The 26,115-nt window shown below is 37.6% G+C and overlaps 1 protein-coding gene across 2 annotated transcripts in view; it reads right to left on the minus strand.

Annotated features, from left to right (window-relative positions):
- LOC139983541 (proline-rich transmembrane protein 1-like) overlaps positions 1–16,207 on the minus strand; it is a 47,506-nt gene extending 31,299 nt beyond the window's left edge. Inside the window, exons 1-4 of one of the 2 annotated variants that reach the window (XM_071997166.1) lie at positions 15,976–16,163; positions 12,909–13,000; positions 10,791–10,931; positions 7,415–9,905 (exon numbers count right to left, since the gene is read on the minus strand). In XM_071997166.1, the coding sequence (XP_071853267.1) occupies positions 9,693–9,905; positions 10,791–10,931; positions 12,909–13,000; positions 15,976–15,982 (453 nt within the window). In that variant the 5' untranslated portion in view covers positions 15,983–16,163 and the 3' untranslated portion in view covers positions 7,415–9,692. Of the gene's footprint in view, positions 1–7,414; positions 9,906–10,790; positions 10,932–12,908; positions 13,001–15,975 lie in introns of those variants that run through there. The other variant, XM_071997168.1, reaches the window with a different exon arrangement.
- Positions 16,208–26,115: the final 9,908 nt, after the last annotated feature.

The raw sequence follows: 26,115 nt of genomic DNA on the forward strand, positions 1-26,115 counted from the left end.
CAGCCCCACTTTTCAAGGTTTTCCTCGTGGATAAATTCACTTCAAAACATTCCCACTGCACAAAATTTCATCTTATGGACAACCAATATAGAAAAAAACCTTCAATCCCTGACAGACTGGTCAAAATTGCACGAGTAGAGGCAAATATTATGAAGAATGTTGGTGAGGGAATTTTTGAAAATTCAGACACAGTTTATCGGTGTACGTTGAAGGAAATAAAAGTACCAGATATTTCCGAAACCGAACACTTCACACATAGACAGTTTGGAGGCTGTTCATCCTGGAACGCCATTTTCATGCTCACTGATATGATGTAATATTTGCTGTTTGCTTTACAAATTTGAATGATTGAAATGAGACTAAAATAAGTAACTTTAAGCTGTTTATTGTGCAATGCCCACATTTTTTTTCATTTCGAAAGACGCAGTTTCAAGCTCACTACACAAGGTTTCAATTCTCTATCTGCCTTCAGTTTAGGGAAGATCTTGGGATTTTCATCCCTAGATATCGCCAGATATCAGTGGCGTAGCCACAAGGGGGGGGGGTGGCGTGTCAGGGGGCGACAGCCCCCATGAAAGCTTGTCTCCCCCCAGTCACCCTCCCACAGGGATTTTGGGTGTCGAAAACAATTACATGTGTGAAAAATATATTGGTCTGAATGGTCTCGAATCTCCATGATGACCACTCATGAACGACCCTTCGACCGCGGACCGACAGTAGGCTATAGTTGCTGGAAAACCTGACGTGACATAGCGCATAGGTTTACAAGAATTTCCCTCATTGGTTGACACTAACCCTAATCCCTAATATACAAATAAATACTAATACAAACGGCCAATCAGGATCATGTAACTAGTGCGCACTAACTGATCAAACAAGCTATTGAGCTACAGGGACGTAGCCACGGGGAGCAGAGGGAGCGTCTGCCTCCCCCTTTCAGTGTCGAAAAAAATGTTAAAAATTTGTTTTTCTTAGCATGGTATTTTGTAAGTGCTCTTTTGATCTTGAATCGCCAGCTCCGGTTCAGCTACTTAGTTTGGGAGATGCAATTAGCTAAATTTAGACTATAGCCTATTACAAGCCTACGGTCGGCCACTGCGCAATAAAATACATATTGCCTACCTAACAGGAAACAAAATCTGCTGATATTATGATATCATATGATTATGATGAAACTGGGAAAACATTGTACCAGATCGCATCTAAGGACCTTCAATTGTCCAAAAATATCTCAATATTACACCCCTCTCCATATCAGTCACAAAATGTACTTCCCCCCCCCCCTTCAAATTCCTGGCTAGTCGCTGGTGAGATATACTATACCGTTATAGAAAGGTGGTTTCCAGGTACTGGAATCCCAAAGTGGTTGTTAAAAGGTAAAGAATGCTGACTTCAGACAGGTTTCTCACATCATTGCTCGCGTCATTGCTTCGATAGTCTGTTACAATTTTCAATCGGGTTTTCACTTCTGGGACGTACCCTGATGCTCTTGAAACCGCTAAAAAAAAAAAATTCAAGAAAGGAGACAATACTATCGCTGAGAACTACCAGCTAATCATTCTATCACCCTAATAATATTTCAGACGCAATCTTTGATGTCAGTTTGACATATAGTTCGGTCATTCCAGTATGTAACTTGGCTGAAAGCCCAGTCAATCTTTCCTTATTTTCCACGCGCAATTTGCAGATTTGTCGAAAAATGTCAATGCCGGTGTCAAACTCACAAAAGATATGTCATAATATTTCAAAGTAACTTACCGGACTGTTTTTGTTTTCTATTTCACTAAACTAAACTAACCGGTGCTGTGGCCGAGTGGATAAAGGCGGTGGCATTTGGAGCAATGAGGCTTAGCAATCGGGAGATTCGGGGTTCTATTCCCGGCCGGGTCATAGTAAGGTGGGTTTTTCATCCAAGAGAAATCTACGGTTTTCCCATCTGAAATGACTTTCTAAATTGAAAAGATTCCAAAATTTGAGTAAGAATGTTGAATTGGAAGCCACCCGACGTGTAAGTTGTAATCCATAAGCCCTTGCGGGCTTCTCCTACATTTGTGGTCGCTTAAACGTCGTAAAAATAAACAAATAGCTGCTGATTATTATTTGATGACCATATCAAGACATGAAATCTTAAAATAAATGATGTTAAGAAAACTTTAGAGCAGCTTAAAAGGCCTGGGAAGTGTCATTTCCAATGATCTAGGATGCCTTTTTAGCTAAAAATTCCCGACGAGTCAGTCGAGTTCGAGACCAGCCACAGTTGGTTTCAGACCACAATTGTACAATTTTTTAAGGCTTCCAAACACGCGTTATGATACACCAAATATAGTATATATCTATATATGTATGTATATATATATATATGTATGTATATATATATATATACGTATATATATATATATATATATATATATATATATATATATATATAAAGTATACATTAGTGAGAGAGGAAAATGGAAACATCAAAAATGGAGTTGTCTCCAAAAACACAAGCTTATGTCTAGCCTTGAAGAACTCATGCTCAGCACATCTCCCTGCAGTCCCCTTATCTGACGGCGCTATATTGATGATACTTTCGTCGTTTGGACCAGTGACGAGGATAGCCTGTTGAGAACATGTTGCATGAGAACTTTGATGTCAGAGATGGGTGGACAAGGGTGAACCTTCTTAGACAGGGCTGCACACGTGGCTGCGATACCTTTAGCATGAGGGATGTTAGTGTAAAGAGAAGTTACGTCGATAGTACCGATGATGGCTGTACTGGGGATTTGGTTCTTGATATTTTCAAATTTCCTGAGGAAATCTGGAGTGTCATGGATATAAGAATTAATCTGAGGAACAAGAGATTTGATGAAGTGGTCCACAAACAAGGATATCTTCTCTGTGGGGGGAACCATTGCCTGAGATGATAGGCCTACCAGGGTTACCAGGCTTGTGAATTTTGGGAAGGAGATAAAACCTGGCTGCCTTACAGTCTGTAGGAGAAAGAAAAGAAACAGCCTTCTTAGAGATCTGGTCCCGCTGGTACATATCAGTGATGGTCTGTTTTATCTGCTGGGAGAAAATAACTGTGGGATCAGAATCAAGAGGAGTCTAAATATCACTGATGGAGAGATGACGCATGGCTTCCTTGATGTAATCCTGTTGATCCTGGATGACAACTGCAGAACCTTTGTCGGCTGGCTTAATGATAATGCAACTGCGATACATCAGTGGGGAGAGTGCTGTACGCTCATCTATTAAAAGATTGTCGTGTGTTCTGCGGAGAGGATTTAGCTATTAAGTTAAAGTAAATATCTCAATTAGTTACTACTCGCTCCATTGGGCTCATTTCCCGACCCTCGGCCTCTTCAATCCTGACACCCATCCCTCTATACTCTGACTTGTATACATATGTACATATGGTAGCGCTGCGTCATTAACTTAACTATATACAGATCTTCGGCGGTTATGAAAATATAGTCAATCCTTTCATATATTTCTTCACTAGACAACATTCCCTGACTGACCATCTACATTATAAACATGAGTTCTGCCAAGAGGTTGCATGGTGGGGAAGAGGAGGGGTGTCACGTTAATATTCAACGCTTGTGATGTAATTATTTGAACTAAAAATGAAGTTTTGTGGCGTCGTAATGTTTCATGTCAAGCTATTAACGTATATTGAATAAAACCAACTGTTTGATCACTCAGTTCCCTTATGTTGTGTACAGTTTGCAGTTATCTGTACTGTGTACTTTTCTGAGTACTGCCCAGGCCTTCATAGCCAGGAATTCCATTGGTAAGTAAGTATTGGTAAGTAATTGTACATTTAGTTGTCATGTAACTATCACTTTTGCTCTCAAGATTCCAGTCTGTTCATCAAAAACCCTTACTCCAAAAAGAGGTGAACATTGCAATCCATTTCAGGTACAGCATTTCCAAACAATGCCTCTTTCATCAGTTTGATGTAAGGGAATTCACACAGGGAGAAGTTGAATTGTAGGGCTAACTCTGTATAGTTATGGCACAGGTATTCATTTATGAACCTTAGTTGTCACAGGTAATTGAAGTAAAATGCCCTTCCCATTGACATAATGTTATCAAGCCTGTATTTGTAACTCCTCTCTTTTCATTTATCCAGTTAAACAATGTGTAATGTATGTGACACTGTTTGGTTTCCTAGGAGTTTCCTGGAGATTTGCAACTGGACAAAGTTGCTAGGGAAAGCTGAAGCCAAGGGCACAGGACATTTGGTCCTAAGAAATTTGTGAGAGTATTTTTAAAACTCTGGTAAAAGCTTCACTAACTTAGAAATACAAGTCAGCTGGAATTGGAGGGAGTGTATTTAGTGGGGATATACACTGTATTAAACCACCAGACAGGAGATGTCTACTTTAACATCATTAAAAAACATCAATTATATGAATTACGACTTATTAATGTTAAGAATGGCTACTTTTTTGCGAATTGAAATACATGTCAGTTGGTAATTGGGTAGTAAAGTGGGGATACACACTGTTATAAAACCAATGGACTGGGATATCTACAATAACATCAAATATGACAGTTAAAAGTTATTAACGTTAAGAACTACTGTTGTAGTGTCAATGTAGCTCTTTCACTTTACTTTTACCTGAAAAGTATCATTTCCCTGTAGGACATCTCATGCTGCTTGTAGGAATTTGCAAGCAGTGTGCTACAACAAATGGTGTGGTTTGGGAAGAAATGACAGTTGGCATGAACACACTAAATGCTGTGTATTGGCTGAAGTGATAGAATAAGTCTTAACAGACTGTGTAGCGCAATTAGTGTGCCAGCCTTTAAATTCAAATAAAATGGCCAACTTGTTTCCCACTTATCAATCAATCATTTGCCAAGTTCTGATCATTGAAATCTTTGCCTCAATCTAGTAGTTGAAGAGTAACCTGTCTTCACCCCAATTCAATCTTTGGAGCCTGGTAGTCAATCTAACTGCGTTCACCAGTGGCTGTGATGCGATATCTTTCAAACAGGTTGTAGGGTATGCAGGTCCTTGTTCAGCCACTGAGGTGTCCTCTAACCTTTCTCAATGCTAGCCATCAAAAGTCTTGATCCTTGATCATACTTCTTTATGATTTTCTTTTCTCATGAACAGGAGGTGCACCAGAAGGGGACTATGAGCAAAAGGTTTCTGATCAAGAAGACTCTATCGATTATCCTGTTGATGGCAGAGATATCAAGAAAGGATTCTCTCTGAATAATGATCAACAAACAGGTATAAATTCACTTGGTTCAATATCTTTTGAGTTCTGGTTTAAAGTTTAAAAGAAAAGAAAAGAGTAAGCTTAAATTGCCAAATAAATTGAATGCTTCTTCTTGCTTTGTGGTCCAGATTATGTCAGTTCAGTCACTTCATAACTTTCTAGATTACCAGCTTTGAAGAGCAAATTGGAACAGTATGCCTAGTAGTTGGGAGGATAACCAACCTCCATTGCTTTGATTTACATCAGTAATCCTTAGCAGTCATGCTGTTTAAAGCACAATACTTAACAAGCTCTGATGTTTGAGTTTAAAATGTAAAAGTGCTCATATTGCTTTTAAATAGTGTTTCTCATTGTTACTGTTGGAAATTTAAGTTTTGATTACATGAAAACTATCTGTGTGCGCAGTATAGTTATTATCTCAGTACATAACATGGAAGGAGATATTGTCACAGTAGCCAGCCCACTTGGAGTGCAGCTTTAAAAAATTTCTGTGTCTTGATCTATACCATCTCTTTCAATTTTTTTAGAGCCAATTCCCAAAGTCATCAGAAGAAAACAATGGACCACCCATGAGCGTGCAGCAGTCCATCGGCATTTAGGACAATACTTTGCATGAAGGTTGCATGGATAGTAAACTGCAGAGTCTGAAACCCTACCTTCCTAACCGACGATGGACTAATATTAAAGATTAAATCAGAAACAAAATGTATTTTATTGCAAGAAAGGGACAGGAAAGCTTTGTACAAATGTAAGGAGCTCATATGCGGAGCTATTAATTTCAGACTGCAACCTGCAAGAAGTTATTATCAGGGTTCAGGGAATTTGACTGCATTTAAGAAATGAGTTTTGGACACTAGGTCACTAAAATACGCTTAAAAGGGGTATTCATCATTTTGAAGTCATTGTTACTGAAGGATTAACTCCCTTTTGAAACGTTACGCAATGACCACTCCCATGTATGGTTAGTCACTGAATTTCACTGGTAGTTGAATCAACCTGAGGCTCCTTTGTTTGTCACTTATGTCACACTTTTCAGTGGTTTTGTTTTTGTTATACATAACTTAATGCATTGGTCTTTTGGGTTTACTGAAAGTTGCTGTTTTGTTATATGCTTATTTTGTGGTTTAAGTAAAATAAAGTGGGTCAAACTCAGAAAATAATCTTGTCCTTGTGCATGTCTTGACTCAATGTGGAAGCACTAATATGTGAGGTAATGTTGAGATGATCTCTTGCAAAGCCAGAGTATTATGCTATATTGTTCAATTTGTTAATGAAAACTCATTTATATTAGATTTATCTCTTGGGTAAATTATAGTTTTGTGGAATTGTACATTCTCATCCAATCAAAGGAAAATAATCAGCCATTTTTTTTTCTAAACATCTAGCTCAGTTGACAGTTAACATCTTGTTTCAAAATTACTCATAAGACCCCAACCCATCTACCCACTTTAATACTACAAGATAGCAGTGTGAGCACCAATGAAAAACAAAAAGTCAACGTGGGATATGTCATATTGTTCCTCGCAGTTACATTGGGGATATATATGTTTAACCCCAGTCCCATGTCAAACACAAACAAATTGTGTCATCCCCACTTTGCACGTAAAGGTTCAAACCAAGAAAACAAAGCTTCTCTTCCTTCTCAATATGATGACATGCAATACCAGCCTGTATTCGTCATAAAATGCGAAAAACATCATTAAAAATTTGCTCAGAACGGAAGTCCCCATTTTGCATTAATACAACTTGCTTCCCCAGTAGGCGCCGTAAACGCGTATGCGTGTGTGTGTGTGTCTGTGTATGTGTTTTGTAACTGTAATGGATAAAAAGGCTATCAGGAAAGGATATTATATTCATGAAATGTATGCTTGAGCCAATCCTATGTATCTGCAGACTATTTGTAATAGACGTGTAGGCTGCGGTAGGCTGCGGTAGTTGTATGCAGAAACTTAGTTTTGCTAATAAATGTTTCTATCATGGCAGGTTAGGCAAATGAATCAATGTTACAAACTGAATTAGTAATAAATATATATTGCTGAGATGAAAACAAATCTTATTTATGTGCTTGTTTTTAATACGTTCTTCTTACTTGACTTTAGTAGGTCGGAGAGAGCAACGGTAGTCTTGATGAAGAAAGCAAACCTGCTATTATGACAGGTTAGACAAATGAATCAAAATCACAAACTTGATTAGTAAATAATATATATTGCTGAGATGAAGAACTTACAATTTTTCTTGTTTTCAATACGTACTTTTCGACTTGAGTTTAGTAGGTCGGTAACGTAATGTCGGTCCCCGGGCACCGACAAATCTAACAACTACAAAATAACTCAATAGACTGACAAACGCAAAGAGAACTGCATCACGTAAATTGTTTTCTTGGTCTGCTTGGAATGTACCACGCTTGGAACTTATATAGAATGAATAACATAACATGCAAATTTATATATTAACATATATAAGCAAAAGATCCTTATCAATGGAATATTCGTATTCAACATGTGAGAGCGTCGGTAGTCTTAATGAAGAAAGCAAAACTGAAACTAACATTCGCGACAGAACGGAACTGACAGTCATCAACTGCACGCACGATTAGCATACAAGGCTGACATACAACGTTAGCATACAATGTTAGCGTACAAGGTTGACATACAACGTTAGTATACAAGGTTGAAACTATTTAAATGAATAGCCTATGTAATCATGGTCGTTAAATTAAAAACGTAGTTTTTCTTTTCGTTTTGCGCTTCCTTCTCTAATCAACTTCCTCGTTTACTTTTCAGAAAACACTGTAAGAACAAAAATTAAACAAACTAAAGAAGCAAATGTTCATCACAGTGTGAAACATCAAAAACCAAAACAGAATAAATACTTATAAAAAAACTCGAATCCTAATCATTTGTCAATTATCATACAAAAACACACACCTCATACACACAGATTCAAATCATGTAAATATCGACATTTGATGCAAAAGGATGTCATATTTGTTAACGATATATTTAACCCTAATGGTAACTTTCTACTTGTGGAGAGAAATCTTTGGAGAAATCCTCTGTAATTGACATTGACCATCTGGAATATCATGGCATAGTAAATCTAGTTTAGTCATCGTAATCTTGGAAATTGGTCTTTAATCAAATTAATTACAAGCATTTGTAATCCTGTTAATAGTTTTAACAATGTTCAATTGTCTGGCTGTGTATTCGAGAGTTCATCAATCTACGATCGTTTACTCCAGTCATCGTGTCATCCATAACGTAAATGTTACTCTAAGTGTTCGGAAACAACTTATCCTTACAAGAGAAATGTTGAATGTTTACTTCATTATTCCTTTTAATTGATGTTGTTCCATTGACGTTCCTGTTCGATGGTTTCAGTATCGTCTGTTTCACATAAACATTCGCACAGACAGATAAATACATTAACATGTTTTCAACGTTAAGCAAATAAAAGAACTCACATCAGTAAAGGTAGCATGGATTATTATAAACATCATTTTGCTTTACAATGTATTTCAAAGAAATATGTTGGACTGTAACTGAGAAAAGGATTGGTGTCCTTGGTTTAACTTGCCTCAACTTTTCTATTTAGCTGATGTTGACATGAACAAATGTTAAAGTCTTACTTCCATTATTTTTTCTCTGCCTTCAAGTACAAATGATTTTTTTCTTTCTACATTGACTCTTCATTATATGAACAACAAAGAGCAAAAAAATCCACTCATATGATACAGAAAACGCTGTAATAATAAAAAGTGAAAGAAATACAAAGGCAATTACATCATGCAGTAACAAAGAGAGATAAAATAATAAATAAAACTTAAAATATGTAATGTGTATAGACGAATTAATTTTGAACACTGTTTCCAGGCCGACCACAGTACACTTCGGTACATAATCACGGTGCAAAGCACATTCGATGACTTCAGTCATATACAAATTATTAGAATGGTGTGCGTCTGTATATGTTCTCAAGTTGTGAATATGAAATGATAGCTTTTTATAGGGCAATGACTTAAGATATACTGTACATAGGGAAGTCGTTAGAATGAAGTACATGGTTGAGTACAGATTTGTAGGGGATTCTGGAAGACATCGTGTTCGAAAAAAAAGAGTACATTATGTTGTACCCTGCAGGGGCCCATGTGTATAGAGTTGATCAAATGACTTAAGACCGATGACTATAATATCAAAGGACACTCAGTTATCATGGAAAAAGAAGTCATTGACACCAAATAATAAAAATATCGCTATTTGAAAAGACCGTCTAAAAGATAACTTGGTTCACATTCAGTCTAACTATTTTCAATCAACAACATGATTTTAACATTTGCTTTATTTATTCGGTTTGCTTAAGAAACAAATATGTAACCACTGAGTAGTATAGTTTTAAAAAAAAATGGAGAAGAGAAAAAAACAGAGAAAAAAGAGCGAATGAAGAGATTTCTCTTTCCGTACGTCTCCATCAATAGTAGTAGCCATAGGCGGGGATGTCGGCGGCGACGTTGTCGACCGTGTTATAGACGGAGGCACGGGCGGTCATGAGTTTAATGCCAAATACCACGACAACAACGATCAAAATAATACCGATACCAAGGGAGATCATCGACCACAACTTAGCACATGCAGAGGCTTGCTCGGCACCTTGTATGTCACCAGTACTGAAAAGAAATCCCACCTTGACAAGAAATAAACATGGAAAGATATCAATAGACATTTGATCACTTGAAATGGAAGACGGGTATAGCTGTCCCTGAGATATGATATACCTGCGTGTACCTGCCCACACTTACTTTAATGGACATGTTTTATGCCATTAACATCACACAGGGTTGTAGCCACAATTATCATGCGAACATGTACCTTCTCCCTCCTCATAGTAGATGCCGTACATATATATAACACACGCACGCAAAGTCGTATAAACAAATGGGGTTAAAATGATAACGCTGATAACACCACTTTGCAAAATGAAAAACCATATATCAGTATAATGATTCTCAAAGAAAATTTGCCATCCCCCACCCTGACACTACAAAGGTAGGCTTCGCTCCTGCATGGACCAACCTTCCCTCCCACTACCAATTTCACAATAAAAAACAACATATCAAACTGGGTATATGGGGCTAATTTGAGGTTCCTTTTTCCAAAATTAAAATGATAATACCATACTCTTTGATTAATATATACATCGATCATCTGGGATCATATATACTACTATTGAATTGGAAATAAAAACTTATGCATAATTAACAAAGGTTTAGTAAAGTTTTTATTTTTTGGTGGAAGAAGTTGGGGATAGGTTGGGAACGGTGGGGGGATGGAAGGGTCTGACCTTTTAAGACTTTCTCATGTTAAAGGTGACAACTACAGCTGTGTCAGTGATACCTCCCGAGGGTGGCAGTAAAATGTTTGAGCAATGGGTGACCATTTTTCCCGAGCATATTTAGGTGCAACACTGAAGGTATTTAATGTAGGAAACCAAACATAGGGTTACAAATCTAATCATTCTGTACTAGCCAGGAATATGCTAGAATGGCAATGATCGTCATGATATACTTACTCTAGATGCACATAAAATAGCCACGATACCAGCAGGTGGGAAACAGAAAATGGTGACCAGCGTTGCAAATACCGAATAGTCTTTAGGTTGTTCCTGGGTTGTACGAACAATTGTACCAGGAGCAGGCTGCAGGCTGTTGAACTATATTACGGGAAATATAGCAAGATTAACAACTTTTAATAGCAAACTATATATGTAACAAATAACATCGGGGTACTATCGGCCATTATTTTATCATAACAGTTTCATGTCTGTAACAGTGTTATGATGTCATAAATAACCGATGTTGAGTAATATTGCTATGATCTCATACAAACACACTTCCCCACATTCCAGCTCGCTTTAAACGACACAAGGGCCATATTCCCACGTGTTCAAATCCTGTACCCTCCCGTGTTATGCTGGTATGGAGTAAAAAAATGCCAATCAAACGGAGCTTCATTTATAACCTAAGTGAGCCAAGTACTATAATATCGAAAACTATGTAACTTTACATAGGTTGCAATCCCGTTTTTGTTGTTTTTAAAGGAGAGCCAAACGTTCCACTGCAGTGATCATATTATACTGGTCAACTTTGTTTGTTTGTTTACTTACCCCCTCTAATAAGCCTCTGGCTAGAGTAATCCAGATTACATTGATGGAATTTTTGATCAGTAGCACTTTATAAAGTTTCTATACACATGCTAATTAGGGTACCATTGAAAGTATCTAGGCTGGTATATTAGTTCGTATGGCCACTCACTCTCTTCCCCACATGGTCTACAGACAGTTAAGATATGATAACGGTTATAAATATCTCGGCCTTTTGGCTAAGATCATGTATAGTATCCGTTCCCTTTCGATGGGAATGGTGATGCACACCCGACGATTATCACACAGTCACAGTCCCGATGCAAGGAGACTGGGTTGAGAGCTGATCAGTCGTTCGGTAGTTTGGTTTTCGTGCTCAGGTTCTTTCCTGGACGACTTTTTCTTAAAAAGTAGTTATACATATCCTTTACCTTACACATTGCAGTTACTCGGGGCATGTTAAGAGAGTGGTTACATGACAGGGTGGATATTACATTCATATTTGTATTGCCTTTCTTATTAGGAGTGATTACGTGTTTTAGTCTGCATCGTATTTATTCGGTAGATCTACCTCGCGCTAGCGCTATAGCTGCAAAGCCATTATATTTTGACCATATACAGCTCACACGTTTAGGCCATTTACTGGTAACTGGGGAGTTGAGTTCGTGAATTGAAATAGTCAGAGGGGCGACTGGGTCGTCTGAGGATCATTAAGAACATAGTTGTCGAGAGTAAGTATAACATAAAACTATATTTAACCTCTTCACCATGACTTTGGAAAACTGCATTAAGATGTCAAGTGTTGTGTGGGAATATCTACAAAAATATTAGCATTTAATAGTATATCAGAAGTATCGCGACTAACGTGATTATTAGCTAGTAATATTTGATACTAACATGCCGAAGACAGAGAAAAAGATGAAAAGGCGTAAACCTAAATGTGTATATATATATTCAAGAGTATCGTAACAGTAGCACGCCTATATACTACAACAAATGCACATATATGTTCAACGTATCTCACATAAATGTTCAAATATATTGCGCTTATTATGATGAAAGTATTTCTCCAAGATAAGTAGACTATCACGGCTATGTGTTTAAAGGTATGGCGCTTATAGGTTCCAAACTATCTCGTTCTTTTTCTGTCTTCGACATGTGAATTGATGCCACGCCTAAGTGTAACTCCTTTTCAGGTTTCGATTGTACAAAACATTAGGCTCTCCGTTGTTTCCTTTGACAGTTACGCTGGCTTGAAAAGTTGGTAAAGAACTTTAAAAGACGCTATTTAAACAAGTCCTGAGGTCGTCAGCGTAATTATAAAGCTGTGGAAGTAATAAGTTTTGTACAACGACATAAATGGGGTCGATATATTGAGATATGAATTGAAAATATGCTGTTATCATGTTTGACAATACTGCTTATACCAAACGTTACAATATCTGTTTTTGAACATTCCTTTAAAAGATACAATCTAAAAAAAAATATTTTCATTGCTTGTAGCGCTGCCTTCATTTTCTCCATAGTTATCATCAGTTCTATACGTACCACTGTAAATTGCTGTTGTTGAGGCAGAAAACCCTGTTGAGGCAGATAACCTTGTTGAGGCAGATAACCTTGATGAGGCGGATAACCTTGATCTGGAAGTAATAAAGTTGAGTGGTAACGTCGTTTCAGTGCATTTGTTGACCAAACTGTCAAAGACATCTTTCCTCGTGTATTGGAAATACATTAAAATGATGACAACTGCTTTACAATGTTCCAAAGTTCATCTTTGCAGCAAGTGGATGCGAACAGACAACTACTATGGGTGATTGACAAATAATTGAAGTTCAACGCTTCACATCAACTTTGGATGATATTGATGATTTTCACTCACTCATGGCGTCACTTTGTTTCTGGTTATGATATTTTGTTCGCATTTAATTTAGAAGTCAATGTCAATGTTCTTTACCCAAAACTTGATAGGAAATCAAAATAATGTTATGGTCTCAAATAACACTATTGCAATCCAAAGACAAAAACGGTATTTAATGTCATTCAAGGATGCTAGTCGTGTTGGAATTAATGTCGTACTTTGAGCTATCTTGTTTCATGAACACTATTACTTTCGATCAAGTGAATTCACTTCTTTATACCTATGCCAATCCGTGTTGATACAATTTTCCATACCCATTGAGGAAATTAAGTCAATTTCGTAGAACCAGCAGAAACAGATTATCACAACTTACAAGCATATGCTGAAGTGTACACACCAGCTTTTACTTCAACTAAACACACCCCTCTTTCTTCTACTCATTTAGTCTCATAGTATGAAGAAATTGATGGTGGATTCTTGAAATATCCAACACGAATGATTATTGGCCTGCATGATTTTCCAAGCTAATGTGACATAATCCAAATATGTTAAAAACCACTAGGCCTACAGTGCCTTTCCATATCAAACCAAATTTTGCTTTGCCTTCCTTTCACTGTTTACAGTGTGGGGTGTACTAAATACACTTCAGCAATAAAAGCTCACATGTGTGTGCGTGCTTTATGCATATTTCATATACATCACTGTCGCCAACTTCAAAGCCAAGCCAACTTCTAAAACAATTAGTAAGATATACAAATGAGGTTGCATATATAAAATCAATTCTACGGGCGTGTTAATGGTGCATTGAATGTCTCGTTAAAAGAAGGGAATAAAGCCTAAGGGAGTGGTATAGTTTGTATGTACCCAAATTATGCATTTGAGGAATCATTTAGTTACGACTTCCTTTTCAATTCTAGGATTTATAAGAGGAAACAAAGTCGACCTCTTGTACATAATTTCCGGCCTACAAATCGGTGTTTTTCAAGACCGGAGATTACATATTGACGATCAAACATAGTGTTCCGTCTTAGAAACTAAATGCAGTGTTACTTATTGTTACGACCAAAAAGGCGACACAAAATTCACTCAAAAACTAACTTACCTTGAATATTCTTGCTATAATCATTCCACCGTTTTTCAATATTAAATTATAGTCTATCTGTAATTTGTAACGCTATTATCCTACTCCTAGACTAGGCTCGGTAGCGTGATGATGCCAATATAGTTTTAACTATTTTTCTTTAGCCAACCTCGCCCATCCCGTTTAGTATGTATAATTTGTTATGTTACAAAATGTATGTGTATGTGATTTTGCAACGCCTTACGTGATACACGTAAAGTACTGCGTTAACAGTCAATGTGATGCACTGTACTGTGAAAAGATTGACTATGCATTGCTAATCTTACAATATGAATTTTCAGTGTGAAATCAATAATTAAAAAAATGCAAAAGACAGGTTAATATAGTCATGCTTGTTATACAATAGGAAGTTTGAAATATTCAGCCAAATATTACCATAATTCCCCAACAAGTTGTGACATACTGTAATTATCAATATTTTAAGATTGACTGTATTGAACTAGGATGACATGCTTTCACAGAAAGTATTCATATTATAATGATACATTCACTTCTAAGGTGGATACTTGACGTCAAATGTTCGAACGAAACAGTCAGGTGTGGAGGCAGAAGAGCGGTTATATGTCTTGACTTAAAATAATTCTAAAAATATATTCCCGAAACAAGGGCGTCTGGGGTGTGCCACCATGAAACTAAAACTGTTTAAACGATTGCATTGACGGAGTCTCTATACGTGCCTGTACATGCTTAACACAAGATATTGCAATATAGACCTAACGGTTAATTTAATCATACGCACTTACTTATTATTGCACTACTTATAATATACTAAGATAGTTGAAAGTTAAGAGAAGTGCTCTTTAATTACCTCAATATGTAGTTAAACCACATACAAATATACACTGTCATTAAAAATACATACAAATACACCTGTATTTCAGGCCATTCCTACAAATACACATGCAGTTAAAGCCATACCTACAACTACACATGTAGTTAAGCCATACATACTAATACACTGTAGTTAAGCCACACCTGGTACAGCATACACTGTAGTTAAGCCATACTTTTTTTTAAAAAAGTCACCCAGGAAAGAACCTTGGCACGAAAACCAAACTACCGAACGACTGATGCGCTCTCAACCACAGTTTCCTTGTATCGAGACTGTAATTACGTGATCATCGTCGAGTTAAACCATACCTGGTACAACATACAAACACATATAACAGTTCAGGTGTAAGCAATTGTTTGGCATCCTCCTCTGTACAATGAAGTGTGATATAACTGCATGATGAACGTAGTCTACAGGCTAGTCATGTGTATTAAGTTTTAAGTATTAAAATATTCCTTTCATTCATCGTCCCTGCAATCGTCATTAATAGTTGTTTCCCGTAGTCACGGAGTCATATGTCTGAAGTGCAGTTCTCCGCCTAGTATCCAGTGGCAGAGCCAAGGTTTCGCCTTTTGCACTGAACAGGGCCTGTCATTGTATGTTACATACCATATGTACAATATCTACAATATTACGTGGTATAAGTTATGTACCGTTAAGTAACTAACTACACTTGATTTATTCAGCTATTATGAACAGTTTTGCGATATTATATTCATAAAGGAGTTCAAATTAACTACTTTTATCAGCGTCTTCACTATCTCTGTTCTATTAACAAACTTACCAGTCATAATGAATAATGTCCTTGCACTCAGTAAAACCTGCCAATTGGTGAGAACCGAGCTTACGCTGCAGGTGTGTAATAGTAATGTAACATACAACCGGGATACTCGCTATCGTTATCTGAAAGCACCCTAAAGCAGAAATACATTTGTCTTGGGACACTGATGGTTCAGTTTGAGAAGACGTTATTGTAGTTGTCTTAAGATATTGTCATTTGCAATAAGGATGTAGTTTTGCTGGCGCGTATCCAGGATTTTCTAATCCGGAAGGGGGGGGGGGGAGCCAATTACTATCTAAGCGGAGCGCCACCATTAGGTTTGCGTGCAGCGTACAATAACATTTCTGGTTTTGAAAACCCTCAGATCACCGGAAATGGCACTTCTCGTGCTTGAAAATGACCGACCAGATGTACCCTTTGCATGAGAACCAAGTTTTTCCCAATAGTTTTTTTTTTCCATCCATAAACTATTTGAAGATTGTCACCAGTCACGCATCATGTTCGACCTTATCGCATCTCCTTTGAATCTTTGCTTTTGTAGGTCATTCTACGTCGCGCCCCACAATACCCGTTAGCCCCACTTTTCAAGGTTTTCCTCGTGAATAAATTCACTTCAAAACATTCTTACTGCACAAAATTCCATCTATGGACAACAAATATAGATAACAAAACCTTCAATCCCTAACAGACCGGTCAAAATTGCACGAGTAGAGGGAAATATAATTAAGAATGTTGGTGAGGGAATTTTCGAAACTTCAGACACAGTGTATTTACTGGTGTACAAATATTAAAACCTCTTAATAATAACGGCTAATATAAACTTCGTTGAAGGAAATAAAAGTACCAGATATTTCCGAAACCGAACACTACACATATAGACAGTTAGGAGGCTGTTCATCCTGGAACGCAATTTTCATGCTCACTGATATGATGTGATATTTGCTGTTTGCTTAACAAATTCGAATAATTGAAATGAGACTGAAATAAATAACTTTTAGCTGTTTATTGTGCAATATCCAACATTGTTTTCATTTCGAAAGACGCAGTTTCAAGTTTATTACACAATGTTTCGATTCTCTATCTGCCTTCAGTTTAGGGAAGATCTTGTGATTTTCATCTTTTTATATCGCTAGATATCAGTAGCTTAGCCACGGGGGTGGCGTGGGAGGAGAGCGAAAGCCCCCATGAAAGCTTATCGTCCCCCAGTCGCCCTCCCCGGTGAGATTTTGGGTGACGAAAGAAAATTACATGTGCAAAAAATGTATTGTTGGTCTGAATAGTCTCGAATCTCCATGATAACCACTCATGAACGACCCTTCGACCGCGGACCGACAGTAGGCTATAGTTGCTGGAAAACCTGACGTGACATAGCGCATAAGCCGAGAAGACATCTACAGTAGTCGCACTGTACTGAAAACGCATGTTAGCGACCGTCGAATTATATTATTTAGCTGCATTAGCCAAGGAAAACGAGAAATTAACAAGTGACTTAGATCAATACAAATGTGAACTCAATTTAATGGAGCAATATTCTCGACGCAACTGTATTCGCATTTTCGGTATTCCAGAGAGTACAGGCGAAAATACCGATCAAATTATTACAAAACTTGCCGAGGAAAAACTTGGTGTTGATCTCAAACTGTCCGACATCGATAGGAGCCATCGTATTGGAAAACCCAACGGAAAAGGATCAAGATCAATCATAATGAAATTCACCAACTACAACATAAAGTCACGTGTGCTAAGAGCAAGACGCAAACTGAAATCATCGGGCATCGGCATCCAGGAGGACCTGACTGCCAGAAACAAGGCACTCTTACAGAAGGTCAAAGACCATCTCCGTGTCTCATCCGCCTGGACCATAGATGGACGGATTTTTGCCTTAACAAAATCTGCATATGGAGTTGAACTGAACAAACGAATTAATGGATTGAATGACTTGAATAATTTGTAGTTCAAGAAGTAATTTGTATTTTCTTTATTTCGAGGACACTAGGACCTAATGAATCCAACTAACACTTTGGACTCCAACATTTCCAATGATATTTCTACAACTTTGGGAAATCCTACTCTTCTGAACCATATTTTTTCTGAGTGTGATTTATTCTCCAATGAAGATGATGATCAGGTTGATAATTATTCATCTAATTTTGATTCCTCCTTATATTCTGATGTAAGTGATTTACATAATCTACACAATTTTTCGCAAAGCACCTCTTCTATTATTCACCGTAATGCCCGTAGCTTAATGCGTGATTATGATACTATTCGCGATTTCTTAGCATCTTCATCATTTAAATTAACAGTTATAGCTATTACAGAAACCTGGTTGCATTCCGATACTAATGTTGATTTAATTCAAATCCCAGATAATACTTTTACGCATAGGGACAGGGATACTAAACGGCGTGGTGGTGTTGGTTTTTATGTCCATAATTCAGTATCTTTTACTGTTAGATATGATTTGATGTCCAACCCTTTATTGTTTGAATATTTATTTATTGATGTTAAATTTGACAACAAATCTCTTTCTATAGGAGTTATTTATAAGCCCCCAGACATTCCAATATCATGGCCGAGAAATTTAATGACTTTTTTGCTAATATAGGTAACAACCTTGCAAGTTCTATTCCCACTTGTCACTCAATATTTACAGATTTTCTTACTGATAGTACCCCATCATCTCTATTTCTCTCACCAACCAACTCCTCTGAAATAATCAATTTAATAATGCAAATGAAAAAAGGCTCTTGTGGTCTTGATAATATTTCTGTTCAGTTTCTCCAAGAAAATCGTTTTATTATAGCTGCCCCTCTTACATATATTTTTAATTTATCAATATCTACAGGTGTTGTTCCAACTCGTACTAAAGAAGCTAAAGTTACTCCAATTTTCAAAAGTGGTGATAAGCTATCTATTAACAATTACAGGCCCATCTCAGTTCTTTCATCTTTATCTAAACTTTTAGAACGTATAATATATAACCGTAGTGTACATTTTTTAGACAAGAACAACATTATTACTGATAGACAATTTGGATTTCGTAAGGGGCGTTCTACAGATATGGCAGCTTTGGATGTATCACAATATATCATTAATGGCTTTAACAATAAGGAATATTCTTTGGGTGTATTTTTAGATTTATCTAAAGCCTTTGATACCGTCAATCATGGAATTATGAAATCATGAAATTATGGTATAAGAGGGGTTGCATTTAACTGGTTTGTTAATTATCTATCTGGCAGACGCCAATGTGCACATATTGATAATCATTATTCTAATTTCAGTAAAATTACATATGGAGTACCACAAGGGTCAATTTTAGGTCCACTGCTTTTCTCCTTGTATATAAATGATATTATAAATTGTTCAAACATCTTGTATTTTACACTTTTTGCAGATGACACCAGTATACTATATAAACACAAAGATATAAATCATGCTGCCTCTACTATAAATTTTGAATTAGCTCAAGTGTCTACTTGGTGTCAGGTAAATAAATTATCTTTGAATATAAACAAATTCCACTTTATGATTTTTCACCCAAACCACAAAAAATGAAGAACATAGATATATATATATATATTGGCAACTCACAGTTAAAGCGTGTTGAGGTTATAAAATTCATTGGTTCATTTATTGATCCTGCTCTAAAGTGGTCTTCTCACATCTCCAAGATTAAAACTACCATCTCAAAATCTGTTGGAGTCCTTTATAAAATCAGAGACTTTGTTCCAATGTATATTCACAAGAACTTGTATAATACTCTCATACTACCTCATGTTAATTATTGTAATATTGTTTGGGGTAATGCATATTCTACCTATCTAATGCTATTGCTTTTATTACAAACGAAGGCTGTCCGTGTTATTATACAGTCTGATTTCTTAACACATACCCAACCATTATTCAGCTCACTGAACTTACTAGATATTTTTGATTTACATAGATACCATTGTGCAGTTTTTATTTTCAAGTCTATTAATAATAAATTACCAGTAAATTTTAATGATTACTTTAATTTCAATTATAATAATACATAACTACTACACCAGATCTTCTGGACATTTATTTTCATTGCCTATAAATACCGATGTCTTTCGACGTTACATCGTCTGTTATGGTGTTAATTTCTGGAATAGCCTAAGTCATACATTAAGAAATATTAAGTACCTTAATTCATTTTCATTCAAGTTGAAAAATCATCTTTTATCCAAGTATCAACATCTATAGATCTACATTTGTCTCTGACTTTAAGTATTTCCCACATTATCAAAATGCCTTTTTTGTTTAATTTAGGGGTGGGGGTATAGGTCGTCTTTGTTAGGAGCTTTATTATCATGCCCATATACTTTAAACATGTTATCTTTATTTTTGGTGGGCTTCTTGTACAAGCTACGGCTTCCAAGCCCTTCCACCATTTCTCTCCGTAATTTCCATCATTTTCTTTTATATGATTTATTACTTACTATTTTCTTTGCATGGTATTGTCTTTACAGTCCTATTATTGTATAAACATTGTGAGGAAATGGAAAAATAAATAAAATGAAATTATTCCTGCTATACATGACTACAACTTATATATTGTTTAATACTGAATCTGTGTGTTCGACTGTTCGGGCAAACTTTACTTTTGTTTCTCTTTTTGTCTAGGCATAATCACATTGACTTGATGAATTTTCCATTTACTAATTATCAGCTATACATATCTTTTCCTTTCTCGTGGTTGGTCGGTTAGTTGGGCTTTGAAACACAGCAACACTATCATGTTATGTATTGTCTCCACAGAAAAAAAAAAACAGGGTCGACGCGCACTGGTTTACAAGAATTTCCCTAATTGGTTAACACTCACCCTAATCCCTAACATACAAATAATTACTAATACAAACAGCCAATCCGGATCTTGTAACCAGTGCGCATTAACTGATCAAACAAGCTAGTGAGCTACAGGGACGTAGCCAGGGGGAGCAGGGAGAGCGTCTGCTCCCCTCGCAGTGTCGATAAAAATGTTAAAAACTTTTGTTTTTTATAGCATGGTATTTTTTAAGTGCTCTTTTGATCTTGAATCGTCAGCTCCGTTCTTCGTCTTCGTCTTCGATACGGTGACACATCCGCAAAAAGGGACAATATCTCACCACACACACGTCAAGAGAGTAATTAATTAGATCTGACCCGAGTACTGATATAAGTGACAGGATTCACAGAACCACTGGAACTACTAATGAGGTCTGAAGGCAGACTATTCCAATCCCTAATTGTATTTGGAAAAAAACTATACTTATAGCAATTTGTACTCGCATACAGCTGGCAGAAATGCATATCATGCATGTTCCGACTCCTACGCAGAGGCTTTCTTAGGCAGTCAATAGGGATCTGAGCCTGACCATAGATGCCCTTAGCAAATAAGATGATTCTACTTTGTCTGCGCCTCTCTGCCAAGGGCACCAGGTTTAGGTCCCGTAACAGAGATGAGACAGAGCCAGGCTCTCTTGAATAATCTGAAGCAATGAAACGGGCTGCACGCCTCTGAATGTTTTCGAGGTTGTGCTGCAAGAAAGCTTGGTGGGGATCCCAGACAGAACTGGCATATTCCAATACTGGCAGGAGGAGACCTTTATATGCAGCCAATTTTGCATCCTTCGAACAGGGGGATAAGTTTCTACGAAGAACTCCCAATATCCTATTTCCTTTGTTACACACATTTTGAATATGCTTTCCCCAGTTGAGATCTGAAGTGATATGAATACCCAGATATTTAACACAATCAACCTTAACCAAGTGAACCCCATTGAGCATGTAATTGAAAATTACAGGTTTCCTCTTTCTAGTAATGGTCATAATGTTACATTTCACCGGCTGGAAACTCATGCCCCAATCTTTAGCCCATTGCCCTAGTATATTTATATCTTCCTGAAGTTGATGACCATCACTGACATCATCGATAACCCGATAACAGACACAGTCATCAGCGAACAGTCGGACACCAGAAGAAACAGCATTACCAATATCATTTATGTAGGCCAGGAAGAGAATGGGTCCCAGAACTGACCCTTGCGGAACACCGGAAGTAACCTTAGAAGGATTAGACCTAGACCCATTGACAACAACCGACTGCTCTCTATCACTCAGAAAAGCATCCACCCAGCAGAGAACCTGATGTGAAACACCCATAGTGTACAGTTTAGATTTCAATAATTCGTGAGGAACAGTGTCAAAAGCCTTCTCAAAATCAAGGATGAAGACATCCACTTGCTTTCTTTGGTCAAGGGAGGAGGCCCATTCGTTGATGACAGAAACGAGCTGGGTCTCGCAGCTATGGTATTTCCTGAATGCATGCTGATTGGCAGACAAGATGTTATTATTCTGGAAATGCTCCATGATATTAGAACTGATTATGTGCTCCAAGAGCTTGCAGCAGATACTAGTAAGGGAAACAGGGCGATAATTACATGGCGAGGATACATCATTCTTCTTATATATGGGGCAGATGTTAGCAGTTCTCCAATCCCTAGGTAGGCTCCCATCAGTGATTGATTGCTGGAAAATATGGCTGATAGTTGGAGCAATATCAGTAGCCAATTCCTTAAGTACCCAAGGATGAATGTTATCTGGCCCCACAGCCTTTGAAGTTTTCAAACCCCGCAGCAGCTTCTCCACTCCAAAGGTGGAGACATGAATGTCATCCATCCTCACACACAAAGGACTTTGTAATGGGATTTCATCTGGGGTATTCCTAGTAAACACACTGGAGAACTGCTCATTGAAAGCTTCAGCTTTATCTATGTCACTGAACACTATTTTGTCCTTAGTCTGCAGTGGAGGGATGCAATGTTTATCCTTACGTTTACCATTTATGTATTTCCAAAAGGGCTTACAGTCAGTTTTGACATCCCCCAGGATGCCATTTACAAAATTTGTGTGAAGCTCTAATTTCTTTCTTTATTCTTGAGCGCATCTCCACCCATTTGTCATAGATATTGGTCTTTCTAGTTCTTTTGTACAGACTATGCAGTCTGTCGCGCCTTCTGATGAGTCTCTGAATGTGGGTGGACACCCATGGTAATGACTTCCTACCTGAAGACATCTTTGAAGGTATGTTTCTTTTGACAGTACTGTCTAAGAATGACTTTATGAGTTTCCAGTTTGATTCAATATCCCGTTTGTTCTGTAACCCATTGAAGTAATTTTGAGTGAAAGCTCTGGTTTCATGACGCATGGCATCATAATTGCCTTTAGAGTAAAGTAAGATACGTCTACGTGGCTGCCTATCATAGGGCCGAAAACACTTCAGTGTACAAAGGACCGTGTCATGGTCACTCATAGGGGATGAAGACTTAACTTCCTCGTACTGACTAGGCGTGTTAGTGATAACGAGGTCCAAGGTGTTTTCACCTCTAGTGGGGAAACTGACTAGCTGGTCCGCAGCAAAATCATCGATGATATCTAACAATGGTTTGCCACAACTTTGAGTTAAACAGTTTTGACTTTCCTTGTTCAGTCTAGTAAACCAGTCAATTTTACTGAAGTTAAAGTCTCCTAGGACATGAAAACATGGTTGTCTACCAGCTTGGTATTTTGCTGTGATCATGTTCAGTTGCTCTCTGAGTAAGTTGATATGATCAGAATGAGCATCAGGATCCTTGTACCAGGAAGCAACATAGTGGCAACTACCATTTACAGTGAACTTCGCCCAAACAGATTCAGAGCCATTTGTGAGGAAAGGAGCCGCTACCGGTTGCAACTGCTTCTTAATCAGCAACATTGTACCCCCACCTCCCATGGTACGGTCATTTCTAAAAGTGACGTACCCCAAAGTAGCAGGCAGGAGTTCTTGTGAACCAACAGAACTGTCAATTTTGGTTTCTTGGAGCGCTACCACATCGGGACTATGAGTATTCAGAAAGGCTTGGAGCTCTAGTTTTTTACTTCTGACACCATTGATATTAATTGAAGCAAGGACGATCTTGTTCACAGTTTGCCTTTTGCTAGGCACTTTGGTTATCGGGCCCCGGCCATGGGGCAACTCACTGGGGGGATCATTACTAGGAAGCGAATCCAAGGCACTAAAGCTATTGCTTAGATTAAGTTCATTTTGGGAAGCAGAAACCCCTAAAGCGGCTGACAAATTGGGGTTGCTACAGTTTGGACAAATCCAAACAAAGTCGGACGATTGCAACTCCCTATAACCCTCTTTTGTGATGTTACCGCAACGAATGTGAACCCACTTGTCACACTCGTCGCACTGAACAGCCTTGTCATTCCTTTTGACTAGTTTACAGCAAATACCACAATAAAAACCTGCACCAGGATTTAATTCAATGTCCCCTGCCAGCACAATTAACAAGGAAAAATACAACAGTTTGCGACGCGAGGTAATGGGTCCGGTGTACAAACTACTGTGGACTGTAACATATCTACCCTTTTTACCTATGTTTGAGATAAGAAAAGAAAAAATACTGACTGACCTTGAGCTTGGAATATAACAAGATGACATATCTCTACCAGTAGCACCCTCCCTGATTCCCACAGTATGAACAGTAAAATATAGCAGCAGACCCATCCCAAACAGCAGTAGGCCCAGTGCAATCCTGCAATGCATGATGTATGTGTTCTGTAAATGTCAGACACCAATTGCAAATACACGGACTAGCCTATATAGAAAGACACCCAAGCAACAACAAGAGCAAAGACCTACACTCCACCCTAACAGTACCAGTACATGGAAGGGCCAACCAACACCCATGCAACAACACAAACAAAGACCTACACACCACCCTAACAGTAACTGAAGGGTCACCCAACACCTAGACTACCCTATACAAGCACTATGAACAGTGTCAACAAAAGAACCTAAGTCAGGCCTACACCCTATCCTAAACAAAAGAGGAGCCACCAGCTCCAGACACCCAAAAGACAAACGAAATCCACAAAAATCACAACAATCCACGAAACAAATAACCACAAAAACACCACAAGACAATAACTACTAAGACCAACCAACACTGGAGACAACTTAAGCAAAACACAGCAAACCTAGAGATAAAAAAACTCCAGGAAAAGGAAAGCTCAAACTTGACGTGTGTGCACCTTAAACAACTAACTAACATATAACGTTAACTCAATATAATCGTAGTAACATTCAGGCCTACTGGTTCAGCTACTTAGCTTTTTACTTAGTTTGGCAGATGCAATTAGCTAAATTTAGACTATAGCATATTACGAGCCAACAGTTGGCCACTGCGTTATAAAATACATATTGCCTACCTAACCGCACTCGATGTAGTGTCACGAACCGTTTGCACAACGACGTCGACAACGTTCGTTCTCATCCTTTCTATGATTCGTCCTAAGTTGTTACACGACCAGCATGTTATGAAGCTAACCTAGCAATCGTACGTGATACGCACTTTCTATAAATAATTATTGCACTGCTAATACACTGCGATAACGATATTTTTTTAGTCCACTGCACATCTGGCTGTCTTACAAAATATGAAAGTTTATATTGTCCATCAGTTAAGTTCGTCAAATGTATTAAAGTCCAGACATTGGACAATAAACCAGAATCATCCTTCTAAAAAATTGTAACAGAACACTAAATATATTTGTCTTTCTGATATAATATATACAAGAACCTCGAACAGGAAACCAAATCTGCTGATAATATGATATCATATGATAATGATGAAACTGGAAAAATATTGCATCAGATCACATCTAAGGACCTTCAATTTTTCAAAAATATCTCAATATTACACACCTCCACCATATCAATCACAAAATGTGCTCCCCCTTTCAAATTCCTGGCTACGTCGCTGGTGAGCTATACTATACCGTTATAGAAAGGTGGTTTCCAGGTACTGGAATCACAAAGAGGATGTTAAAAGTTATAAAATGCTGACATCTTACAAGTTTCTCACATCATTGTTCCCTTCATTGCCTCGATACTCTGTCACATTTTCAATCGGGTTTTCACTTCTGGGACGTACCCTGATGCTCTTGAAACCGCTAAAATACCAAATTTCAAGAAAGAAGACAACACTATCGCTGAGAACTACCAGCCAATCAGTCTATCACCCTAATAATATTTCAGAAGCAATCTTTGACGTCAGTTTGACATATAGTTCGGTCATTCCAGTATGT

Source organism: Apostichopus japonicus, chromosome 16, assembly GCF_037975245.1.
Source record: "Apostichopus japonicus isolate 1M-3 chromosome 16, ASM3797524v1, whole genome shotgun sequence".
Taxonomy (NCBI): domain Eukaryota; kingdom Metazoa; phylum Echinodermata; class Holothuroidea; order Aspidochirotida; family Stichopodidae; genus Apostichopus; species Apostichopus japonicus.